Source organism: Cygnus olor, chromosome 10 (genome assembly GCF_009769625.2).
Source record: "Cygnus olor isolate bCygOlo1 chromosome 10, bCygOlo1.pri.v2, whole genome shotgun sequence".
In the NCBI taxonomy this organism is placed as follows: Eukaryota; Metazoa; Chordata; class Aves; order Anseriformes; family Anatidae; genus Cygnus; species Cygnus olor.
The window spans coordinates 1,127,589-1,139,701 of NC_049178.1; the positions used below are offsets into that span (position 1 = coordinate 1,127,589).

General features: G+C 33.8%; 1 protein-coding gene across 10 annotated transcripts in view; it reads right to left on the reverse strand.

The window, feature by feature from the left end:
- Positions 1 to 12,113, reverse strand: part of CACNA2D3 (calcium voltage-gated channel auxiliary subunit alpha2delta 3) — a 493,098-nt gene that overhangs the window by 46,145 nt on the left and 434,840 nt on the right. For all 10 annotated transcript variants that reach the window (XR_005822833.1, XM_040568227.1, XM_040568219.1 and 7 more), the window contains 2 exons: positions 1,824 to 1,885; positions 841 to 885 (listed from right to left, as the gene is read on the reverse strand). Coding sequence is in view for 9 of the 10 variants with exons in the window: in XM_040568227.1 (XP_040424161.1) it covers positions 841 to 885; positions 1,824 to 1,885 (107 nt within the window). In the remaining variant the exon portion in view is untranslated. The remainder of the gene's footprint in view (positions 1 to 840; positions 886 to 1,823; positions 1,886 to 12,113) is intronic.

Consider the following 12,113-nt stretch of genomic DNA (forward strand, 5'->3'; position numbering starts at 1 on the left):
AGGCAGTTTGTTCAAGCACAGTTATCAGGTGACCCAGATTTCCTCACACAATTCATTCAGTTTGGAGATCATGCAATGTTGTTATCAATAACTGGTTTATGTTTTCTTCCAAATTACTGATAAGAACTATAACTGAAATAATGTCTAAAACCCAACTCTGATTTGCTAGAATCTTGCATATCTAATTCCTCCCCTTGTATCAATACAGCCCAGAATTTTGTTAACCATTTTTTAATTCACTCAACCTGTGATACACTGGTTGCTTGAACAAAATATCATATGGTATGATATTAAATGGTTTGCAAAAACCTATGCATAAGACACTAAAAATATTATTTTTATCTACCAAATTAAATATTACGTAAAAAGTTACTTTGGTGAGTTCATTAAGAACTACTGACTCATGTTATTTCTTTTCTATTTCTGAAGTGCTGTTCATGTATTACTACTGCATAGATTCAATTCTGCATTCATATTATACTGGTAATAATTTGTTTAATACTCGTGTGAACATCAGAGACCAGCTTCTACCTCAGGTGGACAATAAAGAAGTAAAAAATAAATGCTTTTGAATAGTTTCATGTGACTTACAAAACTGGATTAATAAAACAAAATTTACTCCAATGCATATTTGAGATATCACTGTCAACCTCATAAATAAATGGATGTTTGTAAGTAGTCATAAAATGTCTAATATAAATTGCATTATATTTAGAAGGTGATTCCTAATTATACCAGGAGATTAATTTTGTTTGAACATCAGAATGTAAATTATAATCAACTTCATGTTCTACTGCAATAGATATATAAATGAAAAATAAAGTTCTGTTAAATACTTACTTCATCATCACAACTTATAGCACATCTGCCATCAAGAGATGCACACTAGAGACAATACCAAAAATCAATAAAATATTTTCAGTTTTAGTTTTATAATAACAAAAAATGACATTTCCAAAATCAAGGTGAGCACAATTATAAAGATTTGGACATTGACTAAATTTTTATCAAAGCCAGCAATTGTTCTAAAAACAAGAGTAGGAAAGTATTCAATCTGTTCACCAATCCTGTTCTGTTCCTATCCATAGAGAAAGGGTGCATTCACAAGGTATCATTTTCAACTGCTATAAACACCTTCATCTCCTTTGTGTTAGCAGCTTTAGACCATTTGTCAACAAGAATACGTGATTTTCCTGTGGGGTAGGGTAGACCAGCATTTTAGGAATCATTCTCTGAAATAGAATGGTTCTAATCTGTTCTCAAAATACGGATGAAATCTCCTAATAATTAGAAAATGTATGATTACCTCTTCAATGAACACAAATTCTATATACTAAAAATTTAGGTATAGTTTATTAAAGACTATAGATGCTGAGCCTGATTCAGTAGCCTAGTTGACTAATCAATGTACGTGATATTGGAGTTAACTGAATGTTGGAAGAAAGGTACTAAGTTGGCAAGAAGACATATTTCTGCCTGTATTTCTGTATCACTGAAAATGAATAAATATAACAGCTTGGTCTGCTGTTCCCCGTTTTCTGACAGAGAAAATTAACGTGTCAGATCAACAAAGTAACTCCTTATATATAGGAGCATAAAATTAATTATCTTCCTATTTGCTTCACTGAAGATGGGATCAAGCACACTGAATACTCTTTTTTCTAATATTGAACTGGAAGGTATATATGAAGAGTTAACCATTTATATAACTCAAATACATTGTTTGCAGTAGTTTTGTGGAAAAAAAAAAAAAGATGATCAATTGCACAGTTAGAGAGGTGCTATGGATTCAATAGCAAGAAAATTTTCAATTTAAAACATACCTGTCTGCTTGCAGTCCAAAATTTCCGCTGGAAAAATTCAAGTTTCATCTGGATACCTACAGCTGGGAAATATAGAAATAAAACCAATATGTTATAATACATTTATTTAAAATAAATCAGAAGGAGAAATAGTCCTACAATAAAGAGAGAAAGCTAGTCTTGCAATAAAAAGACACAAATAATTAAATTGGAGACCACATAGTCACATTTTAAATCATTTATAGCTTGCTTAAATATGAAGATATTGCTAATATAATAAGCAGAGCAACCATTATTCAGATTGCATATGTCTCCATATTAAGCAGCAGAAGCACAAGCTGGACATACATATATTAAAAACTATTTCAAATTCATATTTTACTGACAGTAATATAACAGCTGTAGGAACATACATTATGTATTTTGTGCTGAATCCCACGAACGTTTGCTGAAGCAACAGGAGAATATTGGTCAACGTTTCAAGTGATCATTTGTTACTGGGTCATTTCACCCATGAAGTAAGATGAAGATAAAAAGCCTTTTTCTAACATAAGATCTTTAAAAGAATGAAATTTCTACAAAACATAAGAGCATCCCTCTACATGCAGATGAGACGATAAAAGCAGCTGCAGTTTTGTTTTCATAGTTTTAGCTCTATGAATTTCGAGGCTTCTTAGACAGACTGCAATGGGAAATAAATGATCAGGGATGAAAACTGAGCCTGCTCCCACTCAAACGATTGCTCATGATTTCAAGAGTAGTCTAGATTTGTAGAAACCGAAGGGCTGGACATTACCAGTTACTGTCTTCCTTACGTTTTCAAAAATGACTCAGTTTATTTCTCTACCTCATTTAGAGGAGCTCTACCACTAATCTATGAGGTACAGTATCATTTAATGGGGTAAAACAGCAATGCATCTTAAACTTTAGTCTACTCTGGTCAAGGTCATACAATGTTATAATGGCAACATTTAAGTATAATATGGAACAGAATACATATTTCCCATAATAGACTTTTGAAAACCTTGTAGTTATTTTTAAAAAATTAAGTGCTACATGATTTGTATCTATGTTTCAAGATAGGAGGAGAAAACACAACTTCCATAAACACTGTATAGTGAAAGAAGCATGGGAATTTTCTTTGAAGAAGCAAATCTTACTGTGAGATTTTAATCTCACCATTGTTTCTTTACTTTTTTTTTTTTTTTTTTTTAATTTCACTGTCTTGAAGAATCCATGTAGCAACTTCCATGTCAGTGAATGAATAACTTCTAAATATCCAGGTGATATGTAAAAAATGACAATTATGGATGTTTCCTATACTTCAGCCTCTAAGTATATGAATCAATCAATATTCTAAAGAATTAACAATGCTAGTGTATGGAATAATATTTTTTTTCAACCCTTAAGGTGATACTAAAGCATTTTCGCAAGCTTGTCCCTGCGCTTTTCAAGAACATTGTAGCCATCGCAGGATATATATATTAGCATGCTTTAAGAACTATTCAAATACACTTCAGAAGTTTTTAGAGCCAATACATTCTTCTGAGCAATCTCTAGTCCTTCAGCTTTCAGAACTTCAGAATGAAATACTGGTGCTCCAAGTTACTTTATATTTAAATCCTTGTTTTATGACTTGGCAACATGTTAATTTAAAAAATAACAACAACAACAACAACAAGACAAACTTCAAAATTACAAACCACCACGTCACTAATTCCTTGTTTAGTCTCTTGGAAGTAACAGCTACCATCAAGGTAAGAGGGTTAGAGAAATAGGTATTGTTCAGCATGGTACCGAGATAGTATCCACACTTGTTAAAAAAAAAAAAAAAAGCTATAGTTGATCTTTACACAGAATATTTATTTAAATTTCCTTCAACATTTGTAGGCTTGGTTCAACGAAAAGGGCCAAGAGATACAAACTACTCTTCTTCAGCCAGGAAAAATGAGCATTCAGAGATGAGGAGAAATGTTTTTGTCTTCACTGCTGCCTTTCCTTTGTACTGTCACTGAGGAGAATGGGCTAGAGCTGGAGGTACACAGGAGACCAACTAATGGCAGCTGCTGGAGGGACATTAAGGCTCCTTCTTCATGCACCTATTTTCTGTACTACAAAATGTGCCATTTCAAATGAATATTGCAAATCCAAATATTTGTGTCAACAATACTAGCAAATTTACTTAGACGATTCCATTGAATAATTTTAACACTGCTTATGAATAGCAGACATTAACTCCCTGAGACTTCTTTCCTCTGCTTGATACAGTGACCAGTATTCTGTAGCGCATATCCCATGAAATACCAGGTGGTTGAGAATTACAGTTAAATTCTTGGCTCAGCGATAACTTTTGTTTAATAATCCAGTTCCTTATCCACCTGTTCCATGGCTGAGGGTAATATTTCATTGTTTCTGTGGGATGCTGTAAGGACAAAATTATTCAGAAGTGCTCAGCTTCTACAGAGTTCAGGGCTGTTTAGCATAAAGGCAAAACTGAATGAAAGAAAGTAACTTCTCAGAATAGATCAGAATTGCTTGTGTTCATTTGAAGATCTCCATGGTTAAGCAAATGGACAGAAAGATAAGAAAATCTTCCTCAACAAATAACTCCTGTTCTGTGCACAGAATTATAAGAGCACTTATGCTCTAAGTAAAAAGTACCAACTGCTACTGAAAATAAGAGAAGAAAATAGATCAGACTGATTTATTTCAGGCAAGAGAGGAGACGAGTCTCCCTATAAACCTGGGATAGGGATTCCAAATACAGACTGAAGGAAGAAGTAGTAAAACCTAAAAGCATTTCCATTCTGTAGAATACCTATAGAATTTAACACTGTATAAAAGCACTAGATCAGCACAGTTAGAGAAATATCTTAAAGTCTCTGTTCCCTTTTTCCACAGAAAGTAGAGTATAGCTAACCTAAAATAATTTCTCATACATTAAAGATGCTCAACATCCTATTGCCATCCTATGGAATTATTTTAAGTGAGATTTGTCTTCAAAATAAGAAATCTTGGAGACAGAATTGAAGCAGGATTTTTTTTTTTTTTTTTTAACCTGTATCGACTTTGTGCATTAATCTGACACTCCCTAAGATTCTCTCCTTTCTGACTACTCCTATTACTTGTTGCTACTGTTAGAATATCTAATAACTGGGAAATAATCCAGCAAATCCTTAGCTACTTAAAAAAATCAATTACACTTCTTTTGTTTATACTCTAAATCTTTGTTTCCGTTCAAAATATCTCTTTGGTTTTAGCTTAGCCAAAGAATGAGATGTTAAATTTTACACTCCAAAACATAATACTGAACAATAAACATTATAACTGCCAAAAAGCACCTCTATTACAGATTGCTGGAAGATTGTCACCTCCAAAGGTGATGCCCTTCAAAATACTTACACAATATATGTAACGGCTACTGTATAAAACATGTGATAGGTAGTGTAATTAAAAAGATAACGGATTTTCTTTTAACTCAATACAAACAAGTCTTAGCTAATAAATCAAAGCTATTCAGAGTATAGCAGTATATAGTAAAATAATTACGGTCCAGTATCATCTAACATAGGTATATTCCCAGTAATAGTCATTGTTTCATCACAGCGGGATACATAAAAGAAAACATGAATTAGCACTTATTGAATGTGTACTTCCTAGACTGCTTCTAATCCCAGTTTCAGTTTACTTGCACAGTAAAATCCAGTTTCACCCTTCCAAACTTCACACTTCATTCAGTTTCCTTCCTGACCTCAGCGATGTTTTTGATTCTACCCATACCTTCCTCTTCTCAAACCAGTCCATTTTCTTCACTCTCTCTCTTCAAACAGAAGATGCCCAGAATTTTCTTTTAACATGAAAAAAATATTAGTGTTATGCTTAGGAATGTCAGACATCCAACAAAGAAAATTTCAGCCTAAATAGTTTAAGTCTGGCTAAGCTTTAATACACTGAAAACAGAAGCTCATAATTAGAAGCACTGGGCAACCTTAATACTTGGTGGTGATGCCAGCCATCCCAGTAATTAACTGTTATAAGTATCCCATGAAAAAAGAATATAATTAGCAAAAAGATGGTGCAAAATATTAAGTAATTGTGTACTTTCTTCTATTTTTCTTATAGTAAAGAACAGTTCCTACCCTTGGAAAACTAAATATCATTTATGTATTTGGCTAAGACACTAATATTATTCACAAACTATTTTTTTTTTAAATCAGGGTGGAGTGTTTTTTTTTGTTGTTGTTGGTTGTTGTGGTTTTGTTGTTGTTTTTTGGTTTTGATTTTTAATATACATAAAACTTAGTGAAGATTTCTAATGTGCTTTACTACTTTTCTGGTAGTTTCTCCAAAATGATACCTTCATGCTTAACTCCATATTGTGGGGAGTTTCAGGTAGTGCCTGGTACTAATGCCATTCCATGAGTGAACTCACCAGATTGCGTCAATGTTATAAATAGCTATGAATCACAGTGTGAAACTCTCTCTGGATAAGCCATCTCACTTATTATGCAAATGTAATCACCCTAACAAACCTTTAGCACTGAATTAGTATATCATCTGAAAAGCCCATACTAAAAAAGAAATTCAGAGAACAGTACAAAACATGGCTTTAAAATACTTCATAAAAGTATACCAGATCGAAAGAGCACAAGACAATAGTATAGAGAATTTCCTCTTTGTTTTATTGCCCTGAATTTTTCATACTGTACTGACATTTGTTTTTCACTGATAAATGGCATAAGAATATTTTTTTCCTCAATCAAAAAATGACAACCAATAACTTTTCATAGCTGAAGAGATGCTGTCAATCTCTGTTGGGCTGAAAATGGAAAGTTTTTGACAAGCAAACCAACAAAAATAATAGATTTTTCATGTGTGTGTACTGAATATTTAGATACCCCTAAATAATTTTATTTTTAAAATCCATGTAAATGTGCGCATACCTTTTTTTTTTTTTTAAAACTAAATTTGAGCTACTGTGTCTCATTAAAATTTACAGATTGATTTCCCCAAATACAAGTCTCTTACTAACCTAGGTACAATGTAAAATACAAATAATCTCAAAGTTTGATTTCTTTTGGATTCTAAAAATATTTGAAAAAAAGTCTTGTGTTGTTACTGGTATTTTACCTTTATCTTTTTATCTTCAAATAAGTGGGATGACTACACATAAATTTATACGTACTATGTAAGTATATATCAGTGTCAGAGCTTTGTTATGCAAGACAATAGTTTTCATAACATGTCATAAGATCCTAGCTAACACACAGAACACTTTCTTCATCAGGTGTATTGGGATGCAACATGTAAATATGTGAATTCTTAAATGGACAAGGGAAAGTAGAAGCTCTCCCTCTTTATTCACTGACCTTAAACCTACTACTTTCTCCCAGAAGATGTTTAGGATTGGTGGTGGAAGCAGCTGTCTGGGTGGAAACTCCCAAGATACAGGGAAGGCAGCGGCAACTGGTATTTCCTGGAGGCCAAGTTTAAGCAGAAAGGGACGAGATACTGGGAACTTGATGTGAGGCCAAGCTGAAAGGGGAGCAGGATGATGATTGCTGGGAGGCCGAAGTTCATCCAAACTCAAACCACCAGGGAAAACTGAAGGGCTTGGTTTGCAGCCAATCCCTGAAAAACTGAACTGCGGAGGGCAGTCTGTGAACATCATCATAAACCAGACTCCCGTTGACTCCCTGACACATATCTTCCTTATGGAGGACTAATGAAGTAGCAGCAGGAGCAGAAGGAAACACAAAAAGGATATAAATTGAGTGAAAACATTAAAAAAAATACATAATGCTGTTAACTGAAAGTCTATTGCCTTTTCAGGAGGCTTCACTGAGGAGCTTGGAAGAAAACAGGTTATCTGTAAATTATCATTCAGACAGTTATGCCATATTTCAAACTTTAGAGGATAGTAGCTGATGTGCTGCCAACACTGTAACAAAGGGCTCCCACAAAAATCTACTCTTTTACCCCGTGATAAACTCTGGGTACCAAGTCTGCAGCTCAGGGGAGTTCCTAGGAAATCCATTTGTAATTTTTTTCCAATAAAAAAATATTCCATAAGCCTGGAGAGAGGTAACCACTCAGCATACAAAATTACACTAAGTGCACTTTGCTGGAAAGATACATACCTTGTTCCTGAGAAGCACAAGGAGTACATTGATGGTATAAAATAGGGGTTTAGACTGTACAATTTGCAGGGGGTGAGGTGGGGCATGGTTAAACCCTGTCTGGTGTCTGGAGTATTCTCCCTATGATTTTTAGAATATACCTGACACCTACTGACACCTGCTTCATTGCAATAGCCAAAGAAAAAAAAAAAAAGTGGGTTGAGTAGTATTTTTATTAGCCTCAGGAATGCTTCAGTAGCATGCAAAGAGAAGGCAAGCACCATCAAAAGCAGGAAAGCTGCTGGTGGCAGTTTTTACAAGGAGTTCATGTGAACATTCACCTTTTTTTCCAATGTCTTCTCTGCAAGCCAGTAGTGTGAATTTTGATGGTACAGAGAGCATGTGAGACAAATCTGCCCACATTATCACTAAAACAATGAAGCAGTGTTGGTATTTTAATAACTCCTTAGCTATTGCTTAGTTTTACAGGGCTTGCTTGCTCATTTTTGGCAGTATTAAAGTATATCCCATGACTGAAGCAAAAAAATAAGAACAGTATATATTTGTAAGCACATTTATAAATCTTAAGGGAGGGTCCATAACATGCCAAGTTCTCAGAAGAAAAAGCTTTACTTCTTGCAGCTGAGGTCCTAATCTTACTAGTTAGAGTGTCTTAGCTAGTATTTCTTTCACATCTCAGCCAACAGGCTGTGGTTTCAAGTTTGCAATTAATGAACCTCAAGAAACTCAGAGTTCAGACAAACATCCAGAAAATAGGATCCTTATCTGAACTCTCGGAGGCTGTGACCAGATTCTCTTAGGAGATGTCAGGCTCTTGGCTTCCACTTTAACAAAAATATAATGTGTTCAAACCTTGATAGCATTTTCTTTTTTTCCAGAAATGGGAAAAACTTCTTATTTACAAAGAGATTTATCCCTCCCAAACCAGGATCCTAAGATAGAAGAATGGCTACAAGGTATCCTACTACTAGACACAAATTTTTTGGATTGAAGATAGATTTTGTGGATGTGTACACTGCAAAATGAACCTATGAGGTCTCTGTCCAGTTTCTCCCATGTCAGTTCAATGGCTTCTAGCCTACCATTGACGTAGAAGCCAAGACATGGATCTTCTACTACCAAACATGGCAGAAGTTTGGCATGAAGAGGAGAAAGAGACTTCATAATTCACATCCTCCTACCTGCAGAACACACTGACTACTGACTACTTGCTCTACCCAGTTATCACCATAGATACTTGAATGCACATAAATTCAGTGAATATATGAAATATTACCAGTCAAACAGACTTAGTACACTGGGTGCGAAAACACGATAATTTTGTCAAAATTACATCATTTGGGAAAAAAGTTTTGGATATCTTAATGACTGATTTATAATAAAAACAGTGATATTCTCTACAAATTGCTCTATACCATGATTACCAAATTACTTTGAATTACTAAAAATATAAACAATGTTATCTGAGGTCAAGTAATATATTGGAAGTTGTTGTATTAGGTATTCTGTATCTGCAAATATAAAGAAAAATAGCGCTTGTGGATTTGCATCTGTCCCATGTCTTTACTAAACAATTTTAAGGTGCAGCAATGTCAAAAGATACAGACTATAGATTTCCTTGAACAGTATTAGCTGCAAGACGAGCTTTGTTTATCTTTTTTTTTTTTTTGGTATAAAAAGTTTTTTGTTTAAGTGCTGCATAGAAAAGAAAACAGATGACTATTTGTTCAACAAAAATAGGAGTTCGTATTTGAGCTATAAACTAGCATTCCTGGAATATCCAGAACTAAAAGTTTAAACCATGTCAGGAAAGAAAAGTCTGATTAATAGCACTGAAAGATTTTCCAGTATACTGAAACACAAGCATTCTTCTTTTTCATATTCTCATAAAGAGAAATATTACCTTTCAAGATATATTAGTAGCTTGTTGATTCTCAGTATATTACTTATAAACATCTCACTTGAAAAGCTAGTCAGTTTCTAAAACGATGGATTAACATTCACCATATCAGAACATTTTCACATTTAGTTAACTTTATTATTTATATTATACTTATTTGATACTTTATTACCACTGTTTGAAACTCTGTCAAGATATATCAATTATTTCTTTTAGGAATTAACTATATTGGAGAAAGTAGTTTATCTTCTGTTTTCTTTAGGTGTGTGAACTGGAAAATAGTGCCACCAACAGGTCAGGTACTGACCTGTTATAACAGGGATAGTATAACAGCCTTCTATTTTACTTGTCTACTTATCTCATTTCAGGAAAAAGAACAAGTTAACATCTTCAGAATTGTTACACAAGCCTACAGACCCTTCACCACAAAAGTCTGCTTAGGTCTGATCTGCTGAATATTCATGAATTGAGAGAGATCTTCATATTACTGAAAATCAACCAAGAGCTTACTTGCTTCATTAGACAAGTGAAGCATTTTGCAACTCCTTGATGTTGCAAAATACAAAGAACAATGTATTCTTATATATGGCCAAATACATAAGTTCATAAATTTTTTGAAAGGATACTCCCAGAAAACAACAAGAAAGACAATTTATCAAAAATGTTGAAACTGATAAAATTAAAAGGCACTTAGAGATTTCTAAAATTTATTACTAAAACATCATCATTGCCTGAGATCAGTGTCCCGGGTTATGACCATCCATGAACTTAGTAGCTCTATGTGAGTTATTAACTACTGGAAATAGTGTAAGTGCTGACGTGCCTTCCACAATAACAGGGCAAACATGCCAGATTTACATTACATAACCCATTATCCAGATGCTTCAACAAGTAGTATATTATGATTTATATCCTAATGATTAGTAGGATTTAGCTTTCAATACAGCTGTAAAGTATCTTTTAGAAGAATAATTTTTATTTATTCTTTTTTTCTTAAGGTAAATCAATACCATAGATACCAGCTGTAATCCTTTCTAATGGAATAGCTTTGAAATGAATGCGGAAGTTTTGCTGAAGGGTAGTTGTATTTGACATTTCATTAAACTAAAGATTTATCATACAAATTAACTTTTCTGTCAACTACGTTGCAAGTTAGGTGCAAATTCAATTGGGGCTTATGCCTAAAAGGTGTCGAGCACTGCTAGTGCTCATTGAAATATGTGAGAGTTAAGGGATGCTCAGCCTATGATAACAATAGAAAATGTCTTCAAATATCAATTCAGAAAAGACTTTTGGTAAGAATTTACAGAAATGATGTTGTTGTATAGAGGTTAACATCTTATCGACTTAGAAAGTCAGCCTGGCAGAGGCCAAATTTCTATAGTTGTTAAGGCACATACTAAGGGCTGGCAGATACCGATGGGATTTCCAGAAGCTCTCATCTCATACTGCAATCGGTAAATGTTAGGGGGTTCTTCTGAAGTCCCTATTGTACTCATTTCAGCACTACCAGGCAATAAAATAACTTTGAAATACCATTTTGCAAAAAGTAGGCACTTGTACATGACAGAGGCATTTATGAATGACAGAGGCCCTCCTGAAAATGTTACTACAATTTACTAAAAACATATTTAATTTTCTAAAAGGGTCAAATCAATCAACTTTGCAATTTACTGCTATTTTACAAACAAGGATACAAGAATCTTTTTCAGAATTAATAAACCTTCTCAGTGTGTCTATAAGGGAAACAAAGATTATCTCGACTTTTTTCATAGTACAGAGCCGATTTGCCCTACTGTTTCATTAAAGGCTCTCTTCGTTTCATTAAAAAAACACAACCTAACACAAATTAGAGATGCAGTAAGCTATTAACACCGTCAATGAAGTATACTTACATAGATTTATTTTATATTTGCATCTTGACTTTTACATAAAAAATGATAAAAACTGACCGTAACAGAAAAAGAGAGGGTCCCCCACAGATTTTCCTGCTTTATTCCCTGCTTTTAAGTGCAGTTAGAAAGCATCTGTAAGGGTGGAAGACTATGATTTCTGTATGTGTAGAGATACTCATACTGTGCTGACTTCATAACTAAGATTCTTTTTCATTTAATTAAATCAGATTAGATTATGGTACTGATTATGATTATTTCCACAAATCAGCATTTTAACTAAGTTTCCATGGAAACTCTATATGCCCCTGTTTTCTTTCTAGACAAGGCTATGCCTGTTTAACAGCTTGAAAAAGTTTGATGAGGACAACATGTTTTA